The 22,067-nt window shown below is 48.4% G+C and overlaps 3 protein-coding genes and 2 non-coding genes across 5 annotated transcripts in view; 4 read left to right on the top strand and 1 right to left on the bottom strand.

The window, feature by feature from the left end:
• Positions 1–219: 219 nt before the first annotated feature.
• LOC144105628 (uncharacterized) lies at positions 220–7,887 on the top strand. The gene is made up of 3 exons (XM_077638745.1): positions 220–439; positions 1,906–2,154; positions 7,452–7,887. Exons 1-3 carry the CDS (start codon positions 285–287, stop codon positions 7,825–7,827), a joined length of 780 nt encoding a protein of 259 aa, XP_077494871.1. The 5' UTR covers positions 220–284; the 3' UTR covers positions 7,828–7,887.
• Positions 7,888–9,155: 1,268 nt separating this feature from the next.
• TRNAA-AGC (transfer RNA alanine (anticodon AGC)) lies at positions 9,156–9,228 on the top strand. The gene has a single exon. It is a non-coding gene; the product is annotated as a tRNA-Ala (tRNA).
• A 5,887-nt stretch (positions 9,229–15,115) lies between these two features.
• Positions 15,116–22,067, bottom strand: part of LOC144104580 (large ribosomal subunit protein uL1-like) — a 48,768-nt gene continuing 41,816 nt past the window's right edge. Inside the window, exon 6 of the mRNA XM_077637679.1 lies at positions 15,116–15,606. Within this exon, the coding sequence (XP_077493805.1) occupies positions 15,289–15,606 (318 nt within the window). The 3' untranslated portion in view covers positions 15,116–15,288. The remainder of the gene's footprint in view (positions 15,607–22,067) is intronic.
• LOC144104125 (uncharacterized) lies at positions 17,347–20,326 on the top strand. Its single transcript, XM_077636951.1, has 2 exons — positions 17,347–17,621; positions 20,129–20,326. The coding sequence occupies exons 1-2, from the start codon at positions 17,349–17,351 to the stop codon at positions 20,228–20,230; spliced, it is 375 nt and encodes a 124-aa protein (XP_077493077.1). The 5' UTR covers positions 17,347–17,348; the 3' UTR covers positions 20,231–20,326.
• Positions 18,534–18,606, top strand: TRNAA-AGC (transfer RNA alanine (anticodon AGC)). Its single transcript has one exon. It is a non-coding gene; the product is annotated as a tRNA-Ala (tRNA).

The raw sequence follows: 22,067 nt of genomic DNA, 5'->3' as shown, positions 1-22,067 counted from the left end.
TAGCGTTACAAGGCAGGTAGCGGCGCCAAAATGGAGAGAGAAGTGTATCCCCGACCATAGAGGGAAGGAATCGGCCGACGCCATTGGCTGGAATGGGGTCCTTTGACGGGCAAAAGCCACTTCGTTCTTGAGTTGGATGCGACTCTAGTCAGGTCGATTCGGTACGCACGTTCCACAGCTGCAGCGAAACTATAGAAGACGAAGAAGACCTAGCGCTAAGCTGTGTGTGCTATCGGTTGCACTTTAGGCTGGATCAAGGGCCCCGCCGGGACCTATACGCCAGGATGAGCTACCCCGGAGCCTACCCGTATAGCGGCGACTACGCCACGGTACTGCAACCGCGCTACCAGCACCCCATGATGATGGACCCTAGGACGATGGGGATATACGGGCCGACCATGCCCTACTTGGACGGCCCGCAGCACTCCGACAACCACACGTGAGCCGAGACCACACATCTCCAAGCCACTGAATGAGCAGTTTAGCCTGTTTGCATTTTTCTCTGTCGCCATGCTATGGGGAACCTGCGCTGCCAAGGCGGCACTGCAATTGTTCCATTCGGTGACTCAAAACTGCTTTTGTCAGCCGCTTGGGCCGCTGCAAACGCGAGAACACATTCTGCGCGATTAGATACCCGCGTTTGGCTGGCAGCATTCACTGCCTAGCGTTTCTCGGCGTAGATAGCTGACGCACGGCACGTGCGCCTTTGACAGAGCGCGGAGGCTCACGCCAATAAGAGCCTGAAGGTTGCGCGGAAAAGTACAAAGAGTACTACCCAAAACTGCTTGCTCTTCTCGCTAGGCAGTGTGTTATGGCGCTGCAATCGGAACCTCAAACTTCAGCGCAAGTTCCCCATTTCGCAACAACAAACAAAACTTCCCCATTTCATTTTCCTATCAATAAACGCCCCCCCCCCTCTCTCACTCTCCCCATTTCATCTTTCGTTCCGTGCACTTTTACCCCTGCGTCCCCATAGCAATGAGGTTACTTAACCCTGCGGCCAGAGCTCTTAAGTTTCTTTTGTGCTGAAAAATATAACGCACTATCATAACCTGCTTGTCGACACCAGTGGGATCGGGTGGCCCGACAGTGAGCGGTATTCTGGCTGGAGTGGAAGATCATCTACATCTAATATCCCCGCCATCATCACCGGCAGGTCACGCGTGTGGTGATGTATACGATGAAGACAAGGCGAACGGCGTTTACATAAAGTCAAAATACACCATAGCCAAAAAATTCACACGGGCACCTAATCATCTTATGTGTTGGCAGTGAGATGGAATTGAAGCTTTTGATACATTGACCGGATGTGACATCACCACCGGTCAGTCAACATCATTTTCTTTCAGCGAATGGAAATTCTTCGCTACAGTAACGCCACTTCTCTCTTGAAAAAGACATAGCGCATGAAGGCAGGAGAGTGCAGAGACAACGCAGGACGAGCGCTAACATTAGCGCTCGTCCTGTGTTGTCTCTGCACTGTCCTGTCTTCATGCGCTATGTCTTTTTCAAAAGTGATGCACCAACAAGCCCAAAGCTCCACCCTATTAAGTCACTTCTCTCGCCCCAGTGGGAATCATCCGGTAATGTGACGCCCTCCAGCAAATGGGCGAGTTTTATGACCGACGACGCATTTTTCCTGATGAGGCCATGGCATAAAAACGCTGCTTTCTGTGATATATCCGAAAGCAATTCCTTTCAGATGAACTTGGAAGTGGGAGCTCTCTACAAAATTGCCGTATAAGGTCACGTAGTCCCGAAGGCCCTAGATAAGGCCACAGTGAACTAGAGTTAGGATGGGGAAAACATGGAAAGGTGTGGTGCAGCTTCAGTTATTTCTCTTAGTAGGCCTTAGTAGGCAAAGGCCGAACGTCTCCACCCTCTTTCTCCCCGTGGACTTTTCAGTCAGAACCTGCTGTTCTACATCTGCTCGCTGTCGTTCATGTGCCTCTTCGTGGTGGTCATGGTGTACTCGGCCATCGAGATGAGACGCCGCATCCACGAGCTCGCCACGGACGCCCCCAACCGGACCGCGTACGCCACCGTCTCGAGCTCGACCGCGGAAACGACGGTCCGTCCGTTCCGCTGGGATACGGGCATTGACAAACTGCTCGACGAGGGCGACGATGACCGGCTGGTTCCAGACCACAAAGGGTGGGTGTGCCCATTGCAACGCAGCAAAGTCTATTCGCAGCGTAAGCTAACTAATGTGGTCACGGTGTTGGGCGGCCACGTTTCCAAGGGGAACATACGCCACAATACAGCAAACCCATTTTCCCTTCATCTCCTGTTTTGAGACAGACTTCCCGCACAAGAAGTTGATGCAGCGCTGACGGAACGCGACGAGTTAGCGTCAGCTGCATGTGTTAGAATGTAACAAGATAATGCGTTGGGGTTCATTCGCGAGTTCATTTAGCTGTAACAGTTGCTGTTTGGTTTTGGTTTTATAGCGTCACGTAGCGACTCAGTTTATGAGGGACGTCGTAGTGGAAGGCACCGAATAATTTTGACCACCTTGGGTTCTCTAACGTGCAATGACGTCACTCAGCAGATGGACCTCTAGAATTTCGCCTCCGTCGGAGTGCGACTGCCCTGACCGGGATCGAACAAGGGTGTTTCGGGCCATCAGCTGAGCATAAGAACCACTGAGCCACCGCGGCGGCTACAACGACTATTCAACGTGTCTTGTGAGCCATTGCCAATTGCTACGTTCGATGACTCAGCAATGTAATAATGTGTTATATGACATGTTGGTCACGTGCCGTTGCTTTGGGATTATGTAATTTCTTGTGAACGACCACTACTAGGCTGTCTACAATTACCAGGCTGTCTGCCTGGTACACAATAGAGCGTTATGAGAATCCTACACTGCCAAGCGACAGGGCACTGGCGAGCTAACAATACAGCGGAGTGCTGTCATGCGTTAATTTTCTTTTGGTGCTCTCTATGTATATTCCATTTAAAAAAAATTGGCGGTGGTTTAGCTCTGGTTAAATCTGGAGTGACGCGATAGCTACAGCTGTCAGAGTGGAACTTGGTCACGTGACAAACCACGTGATCAGCCACTGCGCCGCGCCGCTGGCAGCTGCTCCGCACCACGTGACCAACCACTTGACCACATGGCGGCGCCGCCACGCTGAAGGCTCGAAATGCTACCGTAATGTAGCTATCACTACAAAATTTCCCTTTTTGTGCGCTTTTACGATCATAAGTTGGGTATAGGCTAGATGGTGGTATATGACGAATATTTCGGAAAATAGTGCGAAGGATGAGCCATACAAGATAAAATTGAAGACCAGCAGTGACTCCGGACTGACATATATGCCCTCTATAAAAGCGATGAGATTGACACGTGGAATTAATGGGCCTTCATTGTCTTGTGGCCACCAGAAGTCCAAGCAGTCAAAAGTGATGGTTTGGTTTATGGGGGGTTTAACGTCCCAAAGCGACTCAGGCTATGAGAGACGCCGTAGTGAAGGGTTCCTGTAATTTCGACCACCTGTGGTTCTTTAACGTGCACTGACATCGCACAGTACACGGGCCTCTAGAATTTCGCTTTTATCGAAATTCGACCGCCGCGGCCGGGTTCGAACCCGAGTCTTTCGGGCCAGCAGCCGAGTGCCATAAGCACTCAGCCACCGCGGCGGCTTGCAGTCACAAGTGAGACTAGCCGAGCATATCGAGGCTTATAATGAATGTTTCGAACATCACCAACTAGGTCAAATCTAAGAGTAAATTAAAGCCTTTCCAGCTTCACTGGACTCTATTGTGCGCTGATAAGCCAAACAAAATGCGATAATTCTACTGATCAATTTCATCGCTTCTGAAACGTTCCAGTCGACAGTGAACGCCTCTTTGCGTTCAGTGTTTACTGGCACGCGTCTGATTTTATATGCGCTGCTCTTTGTAATATGCGCTTTTCCTTATTTTCACTCCGTTTATAGTGGTCCAGTGAGCCACAGCCGCTGCAACACATAGCGACCGAAAAAAACATATGACTCGCAGGTCATTTTCTCGCGCGTTTTCTGAATTTTTACAAGCCGAAATGCATGCTGTGACTTACATGCAGATCTTCAGCCACTCTTGCATCCTCACTGAAGAGCTGACAGACAACGATAAAAAACGCCCATGTCTTTAGATTAGTCTGGTTTGCGAGTTTTAACGTCCCTTAGCGACTCAGGCTATGAAAGACGCCGTAGTGGAGGGCTCTAGAAATCTGGACCACCTGGAGTCCTTTAACGTGCAGTGACATCGGACAGTGCACGGGACTCTAGAATTTCGCCTCCATCGAAATTCGACCGCTGCGGCCGGGATCGAACCCGGGTCCTCAGGGTCAGCAGTCGAGCACCATAACCGCAGAGCGACCGCGGTGGCTCCATGCCTTCAGAATCGCACACTGGCAAACTGTATGCATAGCTACGTGTAGCGCACAATGTATGCATGGTCGTCACAGCATAGTGAAAATTGTCACAGAATGTTCGGAAAAACGTCGGATTTGTGTCAAACTAGATGGAAAAATGTGTAATTAGGCGTAATTAACACTTAAGATCCCGCAATAATAATAATATTAATAATTGGTTCTTGGGGAAAGGAAATGGCGCAGTATCTGTCTCATATATCGGCGGACACCTGAACCGCGCCGTAAGGGAAGGGATAATGGAAGGTGTGAAAGAAGAAAGAGGTGCCGTAGTGGAGGGCTCCGGAATAATTTCGACCACCTGGGGATCTTTAACGTGCACTGACATCGCACAGCACGCGGGCGCCTTAGCGTTTTTCCTCCATAAAAACGCAGCCGCCGCGGTCGGGTTCCGTTTTTATGAAGGCAAAACGCTAAGGCGCCCGTGTGCTGTGCCATGTCAGAGCACATTAAAGATCGCCTAAAGATGTATAATTGTGAGGTGTGAAAAGCAGTGGAACTTTCTGGAAATCTGGCATTGATTGACAGGTGCTGCGGTGTGTGCGACTTAGTGTCCGAGAACAAAAAAAAGGCAAAGACCGTCTATGGCCACGCGGCGTCGTGCTATGCAAAAAACGTGACCAGTCGCCCTTGGGCAGACGGTGTGTCAATTAAGATGCCCCCTCGCCGCACTGTGTCAGCAGTGGAACTTCCTGGAAGCGGCTTTCGCCTCTCAACACTTTACTTGTCAAAGTGTCTCGTAAATTTTTTCTTCTAAACTGGTTTTGCACGTGACGAGCACCTGCTGCCCATCGTGGTCACAAGGCACACACTTTGCGAGCCAGACCAGAGACACGTGCGCCGGTGAGGTATGCAGACAGGAATTAACGTTTCCCAGCACACAGAGGCGGCTCTCGAGGCATCTAAGAAATTTAGGAAAGAGTGTTGGGTATTGTACGGCGCAATTGTTGCGCGGTGCGGGGGTTACAGGTTACGGGGGGGGGGGGGGAAGAGGCTCTTGAAGGAGCCTGGCGACGTGCTGTCGTGCATTTACTTATCTACATTTTCGTTTCTTGAAGTACAGCAGGGCAGAGAAAAAGTACAGTGAGGCAGGTTTGACAAGTATTTCTCGGAATTTCGCTCAGTGCGTGTGTTTTGAGAAAGCTGATAAGTGGTTTGCAAAAGTGTGAAACTGGGCTGATATTTTGGTCTTTGGGAAAAGAATTAAGCGGGTTCATTACGCAAGTAAATGTGGTAAATAGTTTGCTAATTGCTTTTTGTCCTTTCTAGAAGATTGCGGTTAACTTCACAGGAACATTTTAGTAAACTTAAGAACACACACCACTCACGTCGACAAAAGTGTGGCCTACACTTAAACAAACGACGTATTTTGTTTAAGCACAACACAGTAATTAGAAAATGTCGTGCGGGAATATTGAATGGAGTTTACATCCTTATTATGCATTTTTACGGTTTTTACTTCGGGCTAGTATAATTAGAGAGTTATAACATATCGTTACCGTTTTTACGTTACCGTTTACCACGTTACCGGACGCCGGACTTTACGGTTACCGCGGCGCACGCCAGAGGACGTTTTAGCATACCGTCTCTCCCGTAACAAGTTACCGTAAGGCTAAAACGAGTGATGATGATGGCAGATGCCCAGCTTTTAAAGAAAAAAAAACTGATGCATTGCAATCATTTCTATGACGTCTGATGCTACACTTTAATAATCTTTTTCTCTGCATATAAAGACGTACCGACTACACTTCAGCTAACAGCCGACTCAGCGGCTTTTCAAATATGCCCGTGAAGCTAGACACCTTTGCCTGCCCTGGCCAGTTGACAATTTCACTACGTAAGCCACAGTAAGCTTGCATACACAGCGCACGTTGTGTTTCGAGCGCTGTAAAAAAGCACAACTACGACACCTGTTTGCCGTGCCGCATCGTTGCTTCTTTGTGCACATGTGTTTGGATGTAAACATAGTGGCGCCATCTAGTGGCAGTACGTTAAAGCGCACCAAATCCGTGCCGAAGAAACTTTCTATTTTCTGTAATTACTGATGAATGTAGTAAGAGAATTACCAGTCTTTTTGTTCGACGAAAAAAATGTTAAATAGGGCACAAAATTGAAGAGCTGCAGTGTAGTCGTTGCTATTTGGCTATGTACACGACATATAGCTAGGCTTAACTACTCAAAAATTGGCAAATAATCTGAAAAACATGGCCTAGTTGTTACTCAAACCTCAACGCATGAAGGCGAGTTTGCAAATTAAAAGTGAATGCCTTCATGTATAGCGAGAAATGGCGCCGAAGAACGCGGCGGTGGTGCTGTATTTGGTCCGAAGCGGCCGTGCAGGGCGCCGCCATGTTTGTTTACGAGCGAACGCTAAAAGAGGTTCCGTAAAGTGCTATTGGACAGGTAAGTGGCGGCGCATGCGCAGATGTCGCTAGCCGGGCCCGGTAAACGGTAACGCAATAACGGTAACGATATGCTATAACTCTCTATTAAACAAAGAAGTGCAAACAAAGGTACATGGAAGCTTGTTTGACAACTACGTAAAATAACCAAGAAACAATCCTACTCGTGCTCTGTGCAGTTTGTTGGGAAGCAGTGGTGGTGGTTTCTATGTAGAGGGGAGATTACTCTTACTGTGGTCTGTCGGCAGTTGCTCCATCTGAGCCCGTTAAATACAAGAGTGTGTTTCTATCACCGCCAGTGTTCTCGAAACACTTCGATTGTTTTTATCACTGTATGCGAGGTAGGAATGAGGAAAACAGAAAGGAGGAGTTCAGGGTGAAGCGGCCCGTGGTGGCAGTTTGCCGAACTAAAAGGCCATATCCCGGATAGCTGGGCTTATGGAATTTTTATGCAGGTTAGCTTGGAATAATAAAAAGATATCAGCAAGAAGGAATAAAGTAAGAGGTAGCCTTCCTAGAATACGAGAGCTTCCATAGACAACCGGTGGAATGCATTTATGCAACAGTTGAGCCCAAAGTTTCACGTGTGCATGTGCAATGCTTTTCTTTTTCCTTTCATATTCTACCAATAGCTTGCTGGAGGACACGCCGGAGGAGAGGCGTCGCAAAGCAAGGTTTTCGAGGCGACTTATCACGACATCCCAGGCTAAGACCGAGAAGACTACGACGGGTCGCGTGAGGATTGAGCGGGACAAAGCGTCACGGTCGTCTTCCACTTCATCGGCGTCTCGGAAGACGACAGCCTCCAGCATGCACCCTAAAAAAATACCGCATTTTTCGTTCAGGACCGTGAAAAGTTCTAAAAGCCCCACACCTAAGAAGAAGATAAGACTTCGCATTAAGACCACCACTCATACGAACGCAGTGTCCGAGTGGTTCCGAAGACAGACCCATCTGTCGGCTAAGCATTCGACTGTGGGCACTAGGAAAGGCACGAGAAAAAATTAATATTTTACACCCGTGGTGTCCGTTACCCATGACGTCAGCGGTAACTGAGATGCCGTCGAGGCGGAGCGTGAACACTCTACCACCTTGCGACATGACCACACTGGCATCCTTCCCGTGGACAATGAAGTAGGGTCCGAATGCCTGCTTGGAAAGTATAGTGGACAATGGCGTGAAAGTAACCCGCATACTCGTTAGCGCGATGTAATAAAGTTCCCACAATTCCAGTGGTACGCATGAGTAAGAGCTTATCCAGAATATGTTACTATTGCCACATCCTGTATGTCATATATGCTAGGGGCCGTATATTGAAGCACGGCAGGAGGTGCGTGAAGGGAGGTGCACGGCGATGGAATCAGCTGCGCAGAGCAAGTCCAGCGCCCAATGCGGCGCGGTGTCCGCTTTGGAAAGGTCTACCGCCATGAAGAAAACATTTCCGTTTTGATTCACCTCATCGATGAATAACCTACGGTGCTATACAGTTTCAAAGTCTGGAAAAAATGCCAAAACTATGGGCCCCCTCCCGTAGGCAGCATCGTATAATATTCAAACGCGCTGGGAAGCTCATGTATTAATAGCACAGGACTGAAACTTCGGCACATTCCTCAGCTAAGTGTATATTACACAAATCCCCGATGCATTTTTTGTAGCTGCTCTTTTTTTCACGTTTTACGATTTTTTTTGTACCCCTTCCCATTCAGTTATGCTCCCTGTCGCCGCCACTGCCGGTAGATGGCGCAAGTTAGTAGATGTCCCAGAAAGCTGGGCATGATGACAGGAATGGGTTCGCTGCGCGTTGGCTTATCATTCTCAAACCGTATTTACGGCGCTGCAATCGGGGGCGGATTTACGGACAACTTTTGATGGGGGTGGTCCCATCTGCAGCATGCATTTCTTGAACTTTCTTTGCCCCCCCCCCCCCAAAAAAAAACAATTAGAGCTAACGTAGCTTTTCCAGGAAACAGCGAGAGCTTGTTTCTCCCCACTCTCCACTCCGCTCATTGAAACAGACGAGGACGAGAATAGGCTTAGGACATCGTTTGCTTGTCGTTTCGTCTGTTGGGCTGTCGACATCTGCTTATTAAGATCGTTAAGCTCAATAAGAGGCAAAGCGAGCGGTTCACATCTTCATACCGAAAGTGGCGACGGAACCGGCGAGCTTATGGCTTTCCGGAAAAGCAGCGCAACCGGAGTGAAGATGATTAGAATGCAAGGCGGTGACCGAGGACCAGCCGGTTCTCTCCAGGGCATTGCGTCACATTCTTTCGACCTGGTTCGTGAGGGAAACTCTCTGTGTGCCTGAAGGAGTCTATCTACCGCATTCCGTCGTCGGGGGTGTAGCTCAGATGGTAGAGCGCTCGCTTAGCATGCGAGAGGTACTGGGATCGATACCCAGCACCTCCACGTTTTTTTTTGCTTCCTTTTTTATTTGTTATCTGCATAAACCAGCCCCTTCCACCGGTCGTCACGCGGATTTCACATTCCACTCAGTACGAAAGTTTCAATGAAAAAGCAGTTGTTTCGCCTCAAATTTTCGATAAGTGAAGGGAGGTGGAATTGTGAGAGGAGGTGGAACGCTGTAGAAGCAGTGAAACGTTATGGATAACCACATGGTTAAGGCGGAAACTTGGGCTAGTTGGAAATGGTCGTTTGAATTCGCAGCGCCTAGCGCTTCAGAAAGGCAAATGACAGAAGGCATACACACATGGGATCAAGTTAGTCTTCAACTGTCGTTTATTTCACAAAAACTAGGCACATACGCTCGTATTACAGTCGAAGACAGTCGTGGCGTACTCACACACACGCCGTGCCTGTGTCGAAAGTCATGCACGACAGCTACATTGAGCATGGCATCATTTGTGTGTGTTTGTGACTGCATGACTATGCCACTAGTATAGCTCAATGACTTTTAGGCGAATTCCCCAATGTGGAGTAAGTGTGTACCAGTATATATCTGCGCTGGGATGGATGCTAATGAGTAATTGCTTTCTTATTAAGCCGCTGCTGTTTTACACCAATGACTACACCACTTGGTTCCTTTCTTCCTTCACTCAGTGCTTTATCCCTTCCCTTACGGCGCGGTTCGGGTGTCCACCGAGATATGTGAGACAGTTACTGCGCCATTTCCTTTCTAAAACCATTTTTTTTATTCCCGAGGGCTATAGTGGTTTTTTTAGCAGAATCTTCCACTCATCTTATGTTTCGCTTGCTAAGGATCGGAGTGTCAATATATTCTTCAATACTTCCTTGACACGAGGTCCTGCAGCGGTCAAAAACGGAGCTAGCTTCTTGCCTTCAGCAACTTTATACGCCACTTTGCCGTTGCACCATTGACCAGTATACCACTGCATTGACCAGATTTACCATTGTACCATTGACTAGATAGTAAGCGCAGTAGCATGCGTCATCACATCATCCGCACGACAAGAACCAACAGCATCATGTGCGAATCAGGGAGTAGAGCGTTATTTCGTCCAATGTGTTTTATAGGCAGAGGATGTTTATCCGCCGCCGATATCAGTTCACGTGATGCTGGAAGCGGCGCGCACAGAAAACAAAATGGAGAAAACATAATGGAGCATCAATTCTCAAACAAAAACAATGGCATTCTCACTGCGAGTTAAGGATGCAGAAAGGAATGATTGATGAAAAGGAAGCTGGCGAATTCATTCAGAGAAAGCGGTGAACTCGGGAAGAGAGGAACGTACGACACCAGGGTTCTAACCTGGTTGCAGACAGGCTGGATCCGCATCGTCGTCTGCTTCTTCAAATAAAGTTGAATCGTTAGATCATTTCATCCTCTTGTGTCGGCGGTTTGCACGGCAGAGAATTCAGTTTTTGCAAAATACTCTCGCTCAATTAGGGCTGCCGTTTACTCTTCCCGTCCTCCTCTCCTTCGGTGCAACCGTGAAAGGGCATGCCATTTGGCAGGTGTGTCAGCTTCTACACAAGTATATTATTTAGTCGAGGGTTTGACGGCATGCCGTCTGGTCAGGAATCATGGTGATGAGGATTGCTGGTCACCGGCCGAAGTCAAAAGATGAAAAGACGTTTCGGGAGCACTACGGCTCCCTTGTTTACTGTCCAGTGAACAAGGGAGCCGTAGTGCTCCCGAAACGTCTCTTTATATTTTGACTTTGGCCAGTGACCAACAATCCTAGTGAACAAGGTAGCCGTAGTGCTCCCGAAACGTCTTTTTCATCTTTTGACTTTGGCCAGTGACCAGCTATCCTCATCACCAGGTATGTTATTTGAAACCGGGAGATGTTTGTGTTCACTCTTCGCTGCCTTTGGTTTTCTCTCAAAATTAATTTATTTATGATTATTCCTTTAAATTTTATTTATTTCAACATCACCGCTTTGTTTCCACGATTTTCATTCCGATTTCCTCAAGATCTCTCAAAATTATTTGTTTTCACACATTCCTCTACTTATATTTATGAGGCACTTGAGATAAATCTGGATGATCTTTCTCCTGTTTGAAGCTGCACCAAACCCTGGCCAATCTTTCACCGTGGGTATGGACCATGGCTTAATAGGCAACAGCAACAAGTTTATTCCTTCTCCTTCCTCAGCGCCCCAAATCCAATCCAGTCCAATCCAATCCTCGCGCGGGCACGGGCTCCTGAGCGCGCGGAGCTAGCGCGTGAAAGAAGAAACCGTGCCGTCCCGCATGCAGACGTCGCTACCCCTCCACGAAGGCGTTCTTCGAACTTGCCCGTCTAATCTTCCTGCCACTGCCTCCCGCCAGGAAACTACAAGATGAGCGAACATGCCGAGGTGAGCCCAACACTTACGGGGTACGCATGGGGGTATACTTAGGGGTGTACGCATGACCTGTACCGATGTCATCGTGGCCGCCATCTTTGGAGCCATGAAACACGCCGCTTTTTCTAGCCTGCTTATTGCCACCTGCTCCGAACTGCCCTGTGGAAGCTATGCCCGGCGTTCCATCATTGCACCCGCGACTATACTTGCGAGCCGTCTGCAAGGGACAATTTCTAGTGAAACCCAGGACGCCGTCGGTTCCGTAACAACCTAGACACAATCGCGCCGTGAGGGAAGGGATGAAGGCGGGAGTGAAAAAAAAAGGGGGGGGGAGAGAAAGAGGTTCCGTAGAAGAAGACTCCGGGATAATTTCGACAACTTGAGGATTTTTAACCTGCAGTGACATCTCACTGACCATTGTGGTTAGGCCTGGCTGGTGAGCATGTCTTTCAGCAACAGTGCCAGTACCGGTCAGCCGTAAGACCAACCATGCTATGTACCGTGCTATGTACGGTCGGTGTTCACCATGTTACGCACTTATTTCTTGGGGTTTTAAAGCTCTAGCTGTTAGGGGTCACTTTCTTCATTTTAGGTAGAACATGCGGCCCCCGGAGCAAAAAAAAAAAGGACGGAGCATGACGTCATGTGGCCACGCCTTCACTGACCATTCTCACTTTAATGCCCTTCTCTTTCCCCCCTCTCTCCCTCTCCCAGGTAGCATGCCAAAGTTGGCCCCTCATGACGATCGGTACTAAGCCCAGGCCCCACTTACTGCCTTTACCTTTTTATGAGTGGCTTGAAATTTGTCACGTAACGCTCCATCTTGAGTGTTCGTTTTGTCCGTCCGTGATCACGTGATCACGAACGGACAAAAGTGGGAGACAGAGCCGTGCTTACGCTGTAATTCGCTTGCACCTTTAGGATAGCTATTAGTAGTTTTTTTTTGTAGCGATATGGCTACATTACGCTAGCATTTCGAGCCTTCAGCGTGGCACCCCTTGAACTGCGTGGCACCCTTTGAGCTCCGTGGCAGCGGCGTGGCTGGTCCCATGGTTGGTCACGTGGTGCGGAGCAGGTGCCGGTGGCGCAGCGCGCCTAGCCGCCGATAGTGAATCCGCGTCCGGGGACGAAGATGAAGAAGGACCGCCCAGCGAAACGGAGCGGCGAAAGACTGACTGGAGTTCGACTGAGCGAGTTCCACTCGGCCATCTGTAGCTATCGCGTCACTCCAGGTTTTTTTTTTACGTTCACCGATCGAATGTTAGTCGCAACTTCCGAATGTAACGGTTCTAGCCTCCACCAGATCCCGGGAAGGGCAATATGTGCAAGGGTTCCGGCGAAGCTGCGCTGCTGTTCACGTGATAGTGATGCTTGGTTTGGTTTATGGGGGTTTAAAGTCCCAAAGCGACTCAGGCTATGAGAGACGCCGTAGTGAAGGGCTCCGGAAATTTCAACCACCTGGGATTCTTTAACGTGCCCTGACATCGCACAGTACACGGGCCTCTAGAATTTCGCCTCCATCGAAATTCGACCGCCGCGGCCGGGATCGAACCCGCGTCTTTCGGGCCGGCAGCCGAGCGCCGTAACCACTCAGCCACCGCGGCGGCTTGATGGTGAAATCATTTGCTCAAGAATGACGCCATTTTAGAATAGCAAACCTCAAACATGTGGCTGTGTAAAAGTCTCGCATACGTTCCCCGCTGTACCACACACCCTTTACGCATTCCCACAGGGCACCGACGGCGACTTGCCCCCGGCCACACGCAACCTGATGATGTCGGTCCGCATAGAGGCGTTCGCGGCCATCGAGTTCTTCGTCATCGCGGGCGTGGCCCTGTACGTGTTCCTGACGCCGCCGCCCGAGCGAGGCCCGTGGAACGTCACCTGCGTCGGCCTGCACTGCTACAACCTGGGCAGGGAGCTGTACACAGCCATGGACCTGCGCTCGGACCCCTGCGACGACTTCTACCAGTTCACGTGCGGCCGCTGGGCGCAGCACCATCCCAACCACGAGGACCAGTTCCGATACCTCGAGGTACGTCATGCATGCACGCATGGGGAGAGGCTTCGAGTAGGAATACGGTTAGATTCAAATGCCGCATTAGGAACTCGGTGTTTGGTCGGCACCGGATGCGATCAAATATCGACGTTTCCTAGCATTTCGTCCCGCGTTTATGGTCGTTTACGAACAAACGGCAAGAATAAAGATATGCACAGGTGGTCATACGATGTGATGTGACAAATATGTGTTATAGTTGGATTCAACTCAAGGCCGCAGCGGATTATCCTCGTCAAAGGACCCACTTCCAGCCAATGCCTTTGGCCGATTCTCATGACCCAGCTGGGTTGACCATGCCGGGAGCGGCGCCACAATAGAGAGAGGGGTCTGTCCCAACACCTTCTAGAGAATGTGTTCTGCCCCCGACCATAGAGGGAAGGTGTTATCCCCTTATCTACTACTATCTACTATTCCCTTATCTACTATTATCTACTACTCCCTGCTTTGTGACACTAGCATGGCCATGAGAATCGGCCGACGCTATTGGCTGGAGGGGGTCCTTTGACAGGGAAAGGCAGCTGCGTTCTTAAGCTGTATCCGATTATAGCGGTACTAGGTAGTACATGCCGCTTCTATATTAATCACCTTCCGATTACGTATTTGAATTTGCCGTCGTATTTTTGTTCTGGTGCTGCATGGGCTTGTGAAGGGTGGAGGTGGGTGAAGAGCATGTATGGGTGGATGGCGACGGGAGGCTCATGGGCGGCCTAGGTGCGTTTCCAGGAGGTTCGCTCACCGGGGAATGCTATTGATGAGGCACCTTCCTTGCCTGAAGCGTGTCTGGGACGTGCCGCTGTCCGCTTCTATACCCTCTAGGGGCACTGGGAGGGAGAGGTGAACACAGACCACTGCTTTTTCGCCAAAAGTGGATCGACTAAAGTGCTAACGCAGTATGGTAAGCAATTAAGTTACTCGTATCTCAGGGTAGTTCGGCTGGAACTCGTTTTCCTGCCTTCAGGACCAGCACGTCTTCAGGCAGCCACGACCGTTTTTTGTTTAGTAATACAATATGAAGCTGAGCGCTATAATATTCTCGTCTTGGTCTGCAAATTTCTATTAGAGCATGGAATTAAAAGATGTCGCATTCAAATGAAAACTCGGAATACACTATTTCCCAACATGCGCAACTTTCCGGCTTTGCAGACCCATCGCGTTCCTGGTAACGTGGCGGCTTTCCTTTACAGGATAGGGTGTATGTGACGGCCAACGAGAAACTTTCCTTTTCAGGACAAGGTGTACGCGACGGCCAACGAGACAAATTCCGATGGACACTTTGTTGACCTAAAGTTCGGTGAGGCGAAAGCCTTTAGCGCGCTGTTGCTGCTTGTGTCACTGATGTGTGGTTAAGATGTTAAGTACACAATTGTTTGTGAATCTTAAATGCTGGAGACACTGGAGGGCGTTTGGGAGTCATCCGTCTGATCCGACGCCTTTCCGCAAACACTCTCCAGCGTCCTAGACAAGGAGGACTACATAGGCGTTGGCAAGAAGTAGCGTAGTTGTTAGCATGCTCGGCGGCACAACGGAAGGATGGTGGTTCGAATCCCATCGTGCACAACGTTTTTTTTTTCTTATCGAGTTGCTGGGTGTAACGGACGCCGGACGAACGGGAGAATGAGCCATTACAGGCTTTCGCCTTAAAATGTTCTTTTCAGGACAGGGTGTACGCGACGGCCAACGAGAAGCTCCGCGAGCGCATGGAAAACCTGCCGCCTCCGGACAAGCCGCTCTCGTCGACGGACAAGGCGGCGCTGAGCTACCTCTCCTGCGTCGAGGTGCAGACGCGCCACATCGACGTGCCCTGGAAGATCAACGAGCTGCTCTTCCGCCAGGGCAAGGGCGTGGACGGAACCGGAGGCGGCTCGCTGCTGGAGCCCTCCACCGGCAAGCTGGCCACGCCCGAAGCAGCTCTGCAACTCCTGGTGTCGCTGGCTCTGGACCTGGACATCGACGTCCTGTTCAAGGTGAGAGACGCACCCCTTATTAAAATGGTCTGTAGACAGTCTACAGACTTCTTATAGACTCTAGTGCCTTCTTACAGATATTTATTTTGTAGCGATAGCTACATTACAGTAGCATTTCGAACCTTCAGCGTGGCGGCGCCGCCACCCTGTGGCTGCGCCGCCACGCAGTCACGTGGTGCGGAGCAGCTGCTGCTGCCGGCGGCGCGGCGCGAGCTGCCACAGCTGTGCGCATGCGCCGTGTCAAGTGGGACGAAGATGGAGAAGGAACGCCCAGAGAAACGGAGCGGCGAAAGACTGACTTTGGAATTCAACTGAGGAAGTTCCATTCGGCCAGCTGTAGCTATCGCGTCACTCTAGGTTTAACCAGAGCTAAACCACCGCCATTTTTTGTTTATTCCTAGTCTATAGACTGTGTCTAGACAAACGTCTACTAAAAGTGCATGGCCATAAATCTATAGATTGTCTATAGACTGCCTATATGATTTGTATTGCCTATAGAATATTTCTAGAGTTCGTCTATAGAGAGTCTATGCACTTTATAGATAGAAGTCTATGGACAGTCTATAGACTGTCTAAAGAAATTTTTGTAAGGTACGGTCTGTCCTTGCGCAATCATGGCAAACCGTCGGACGTTTCAGCCTACTCCTGGGCTAAACGGTGGCCGAATTAACTGCAGCGTCAATTGATTCAGATTCTACGCTCTAAAACCAAATTAGCTTATACGGGAGTAAAAAAAAGAGTAAGTTGCCCTTTAGAGCACTCCCTTTTAGGGGCAGGTTATGCTGCCCAAGTTCCGAGGTGGATTTCGAGCACTAAATATACTGAATGCTTACTCGTAGCAATAGAGGCGCATTCCCACTGCAAAGTGTGTAACCTGATGCAGTTAGCCATGGGAGGATGACTTTAAATCAGGCACCGGAGGTAATGAAGTTAGCAAACAGAGGAAATTGAAACCTAGCTCTATTAAAATCATCGAAACTGCTACTACAAGTTTGCACACGACTCGAATGCCTCGTCTCCTGAGTTGGTATTTTGTATACGCAATCTGTTCTCGATGAAACCTGAAAGTGATGCACAATGTTGCACTCTTCTTTTTTAAGATGTCGCCTGCAGTATTCAGTCTGCCTTTTTGTGCTCAGATCCTGACATGACCCATTCGTTGTCAGTGGGTCACATTAACGGGTGACATGATCCATTTGCCCGTCACAGTTACAGTTAAACTCGCAACTGAATACCCCGAGCCCATTCTATAGTGTTACAGTTAAGCCTTTGGCATCCCTTTCCAGCTGAAATTAGAACTTGCATCGCATTACGTGCACGCCGCTCGAAGTTTTAAGCGCGTTAGTTCTTACTCATCACGTTTCTCGATTTCTTGGGGTCTGCTACCACCCCTCTTCGGCGTGAAATTTTCGAAGTCGAGGAATTCAAGATGGCGGCCCGCATAGTAAATCGATATAGCAACCCTATTGGTGATTGATTGGTGACTTCATTAGTACATGGAATTGGTGATTGATTGATGACGTCATTGATATATGCAACTGGTTATTGATTGGTGACGTCACTTATAAATCAAAGATGTCAGATTCCTATTTCCATTGGTGTGTCTCACTTTAATCTCATTCATATCAGTTCTAGTAAAGCAAACAGCTAACGCTCGTTACTTCAATGTCTTCCAGACGGTGGCGCCATCCTTTTTATATTTTTTCTCATTTTCCTCCTCGGTGCAGATTTTCATGGCTCCCGACCCTCGAAGCGACAGTCGCCGCATCGTGAGCGTGGCGCACAGCGAGTCTCTTCTCAAGTGGATGCGCCACCGCGAGCAGCTCATCACTCCGCAGGCAACGGCCACCTGCATCCGCCAGTTCATCAACGTGCTCTCCACAGAGCACGCGCTGCGCGCAGACTTGGCCGCCGCGCTCGTCAAGATGGACGTCGAGGTGACCACCAAGATGGCCGGCGCCGCGGCGCTCTCCCTCGGGGCCGGCGTCTATATCACCTTCGCCCAGGTCAGCCGGGGCGGGGGGAGCGAGAGGTGAATCGGTGTAGAGGAGGTTGTATAACTATAAGCCTACGATCACAAAGAAACCTCATTTTGGCGGTAAAATTCAGCGCGAAGGGACGAAGGACACAGAAAAGGGGACAAAACAAGCGCTGTCTCGCAACTAAGATTTATTAGGAAGGAACGCAAACATATATTCATTTACAAAAAAACGACATAGGTGCGATAGATACGTAGTACACAGATAGCGAAGAGGGCACAGTCACCTCCAAAGTTCAAGAACCCAAATGCACTGCGTCACAGATCAAAAAAGGCGGTACATCAAGAGGCCAAAATGAACTACATCCAACTCGCCCAACTCACCATTCTTCTACAAAGAAACCTCCCTAGTCTTTTCTCTGACACCTTGATTGAAGAAGTGACAGGACTAGCCTTACTGCAGTGTACTTCATAATTTTTAAACCCGTGCCTACATCGATACAGACATGGGCGCATTTTCGGCAGTTCTCTGAAAGGGGCGTTCTAAAGTGAACAATACGCTTCCTCAACTTTTAGAATGGGAGCGGATGTGGCTTTCGAAGGAAAGGCGTCAACTTTTCCTTCCCTTGCCCTGCACTCAGATCTGCCCATTGGAACAGAAGACAAGCACGAGACCAGGCTGAGGACATCGTGCTTGTCATTTTCCTTCCCTGTTCTCGTTCGTTGCTCTATAGATACCTGATGGCAAAGCGAGCGGTCCACATCCTCATACAGAAACCGGCTACTGACCCGGCAAATGTATGCCGGAGTGAAGCTGATTAGAATGCAAGACGGTGACTGAGGTGCAGCCGGTTCTTTCCAACCTATTGCTTCGCTTGTATTTGGCCTAGTTTTTGAGGGCAATTCTTTGTATGCCTCTCTTTACTGCACCATTCCGTCCGGGGGTGTAGCTCAGATGGTAGAGCGCTCGCTTAGCATGCGAGAGGTACTGGGATCGATACCCAGCACCTCCACTTTTTATTTTTTACGTTCTGTACAAACAAGTTCGCTTTCTGGCAGTGGTTGTCGCGCTATTTTCAAGCATCATTCAGTTCTGAAGTTTCAATGTTAACTTTAGAATTTTTTTCGCCCTGTCGCTGAAATTTTTCGTCTGTGTGGAAGGAGGATGGCATTGTGTGTGGAAGCGCAGCGCTGTAGGAGTAGTGATGTAGCGACGTCGTAACCAACTATAGCCCGCAAGAACACCTGCGGTGACCTTCAACAAACGTTGCATGGTTCGCGAAAGCAAGCCGTGATTCCCTGTCCCTTTTTTAAACGACCGTGGCGCCATGATCGCTTTCAAACGGTGGCCTGCTGGACTGAAGCCCTGATGTTCACGGGTGTGGTTGCCTAGAATTTTTTTTCTAATGAACTTTGCAAGAGGAACATATAAATAATAGGGGCCACAAGAATACATATAGAGTAGAAATACGAGGTGCGACGTCGTATATTATCACACAGAAAAGTGCGACGAATATTGCGAGTTCGGAAATGAAAGCAATTTTGCGAGTCACGTGGATTTCGAAGTAGGTGGCAGCTGGTACCCAGTTGTAAAATGATGCGCAAAACAAAAGGCGCAAAAATCATACCAGAACAAGAAATACCCAGTACACATGAGCTGTAGATTACAAACAGCGGGAGCCGTAATAACTGATAGAATTACACACAAAAATTAAACAATTCGAAATAGATATATGCAATCGCATCGGGTGAACTTTGCAATCTTTAGAACAAGAAACTCGAGGTTGGGTATTTTACACCCAAAGATAACGAATTTCACTTTTTTCACGTGAGTATAGACACGGCGGTCATGGGAAAAAAAAAAGCGCGTGCGATCTGCCATGGTAAACACAGTACATTACGAACAAAGTTGTCCAGATCTTTTATTGCGTTTAAAAAGCTTCAGTTGTATTAAAAGTTGTTATATGTTAAGCTTCTGTTTCTTGTAGTCAGCAGCCCTGATGGTCCACGATAAAATAATTTGACCTCAGTCGACTCACATTACCGGACAGGCACAAGCCCAAGGAGCCTGGACAGACCGTTCCAGTATTCGCGGCTGTCATCATGTGTTGCATGGCGCTGCCAATCAAAAAACTGCCGCGGGAATTTTGAATCTTTGAAATACTCCATTAATTTCCTCTGGAGCCAAACAGTATGAGTAGGATTCTGTAAAGGATGGGAGGAGTAGGACATCATTACCAATATCTTCGCGCACCACCTTACTGCTCTCTTGACGTTTCTCTCATTTATACATCAAAATTTTCCCATTAAGTTACGCTGCGTCCGCCGCTGGCAGTCGGGAGATGGCGCTAGTTGGTATTGTCCAGGAAAGCTGGACGTGAATATGCTACTCGCCCGGTCGTCTGCCAACGGGTTTAGCTGGTGGCTACCGTGAATAGTGCGATAATTCTTGCTACAGTCTCAAGCAGGGAGGCTTGCGCAGACGGAAAACGCAATTCTCTTAAGCTCTGCCATTATTGCACCTCTGCGACGCAGGTGCCTTCCATGGAGGCGCCCACGGTGTCGCCCCCTGTCGCCACCGTGGGGCAACGTACTAACATTGAAGACGCCGCACAGAACAGCACTGCTTCAACGTAAGTCCGCAGTCGCCGCCATCGACGACTGACAAGGCAAACCAGTGCTATAGTCCGAAATAGTGGCAAAATAATAGTGCTATAACTTACTGAGACAGCGACACAATCCGCCTTCGGAAACAATGTAAAGACGTTTGTTCAAAAAGAAAACAAACCAAAATAAATTTCTTCGTTCCCCAAAAACCAATCGTTAGTTCAGAAGGGACTAACTGCAAAAAACATCAGCCATGATTAGTCTCAATGAGAATAAATAGTTTCCCGCAACGAGTATAGGTACTGTAGTCAGTTCTGTTTTACACATTTTTGGCTTAGATTGCCGGACATTCGAATTTCAACCTGCCTTTGACTGTCGTGAAGAGTTGACATTTCCTCGTTTTAATGTGTCTCTCATTAGCCACAAGTGGTATGAATAGCAAATATAAATGTAAAGAAATGCTTAAACCAATCAAAACAAACAAATCAGGCTCAAAACCAATCAAAGGCCCAGTCCAGATAGTTAGCAAAGAGTACCACGTTGAAAAACAAAAAAAAAATGCTCGGACGATATGTGAACCCAAAGCTCCGCAAAAGCCAAGGTTGTTTTATTTTCCTGATTTCTAGGCAGTGCCCTGGCCCGCAGGGAAGCACACATTAGGAGCCGTATTAAACCATATATGAACACACCCTGAGGATTGCAAAACTGATACGTTCGTTGTTATTAGCTGAACAGTCACTATGGAAGTAGGGATGCATTTTAAGCCACTGGATCTGAAAAAACATTGCTAAGGCCACCCGATGGCGAGCAAGAGAGGTTCAGTGAAAGACACGAACGACACAACAAAATATGGTCGGCTACAGGACACTTCAGCAGAACACACTGCGGGCAATAAAGAAACACAGTGTCACGAAAGCTGTTCCAGCCTTGGTTTCTTCAGAGCAACAAGAGGTTCAACTTAGTCGCTCATCGGGTGGCTTAACCTGTAACCAGTCTACAGAGGAACAGATTTAATGCCAGCCAGCTTTTTTTCTTCCGGGCGCGGTGGGTCGACTTTGAATGGATTCATTTCTCCTTGGATCACGAAGGAAAAAATTCACGGGGACAATATTTACGCAATGGCACTGGAACTTTCTTCTTTTAAAATAAAAATCAAGGCCAACGTGGTTTTCTCAGGAGAAATTTCTCTGTGCGCTGGACAAAAGCATTTCTGGACAAACGCATTGTTTACCGGGAAAGAGTTTATGAACGCAATTTTTTCATGTATTGTAAGGTTTCACTATTAATAATCCGCAGATCTCCCCTCGGCAAAGTTGCATTTTTTTCTATTAACGTTCTTGATATCCATAAAAACGTTCCCCATTTTTTTCTTTGTGGGAGGCTTAACTGCTCAATGCGAGCGAGAGAAAAACTGCAAAATGTTTTGCTACGCACCGAAAGAATGGATAATTACGTAAAAAATTTCCATAACAGTACCTTACAATATTCCAGAATTAAAAATTTTTGTCCAGTAATGTTGGACATGACATCTCACCTTTAAGCCTATTCTTAGACGAATAGAAAACCACTTGCCATACACAAATTTGAAAATTGATAAAATGGGACTAATCGCTTATTCTCCACAACGGACTGTTAGTCCGTGGCGAGATAACTGGTAGAAGTGGCTAATAATCCGATTTTACCTAGTTTTGGCCTAGAGTGAATGTCAAAGATGAAAGGTCCAGGTCTTCGCCCTCCTCATGTACTCTAAACGGAAAGGAGTTAAACCATAAGTTCAACCCATATCCTAGTCACGGTTTCGTGAAACCAGTACCTGAGCGTAGTCATAAAGATTTTGGAACCATAAGTTCGAATCAGGGCCTGAGCA

This window comes from Amblyomma americanum, chromosome 9 (assembly GCF_052857255.1).
Source record: "Amblyomma americanum isolate KBUSLIRL-KWMA chromosome 9, ASM5285725v1, whole genome shotgun sequence".
Classification (NCBI taxonomy): domain Eukaryota; kingdom Metazoa; phylum Arthropoda; class Arachnida; order Ixodida; family Ixodidae; genus Amblyomma; species Amblyomma americanum.
The sequence above is the reverse complement of the archived record's forward strand: the minus strand, read 5'-3'. Positions and strand labels throughout refer to the sequence as shown.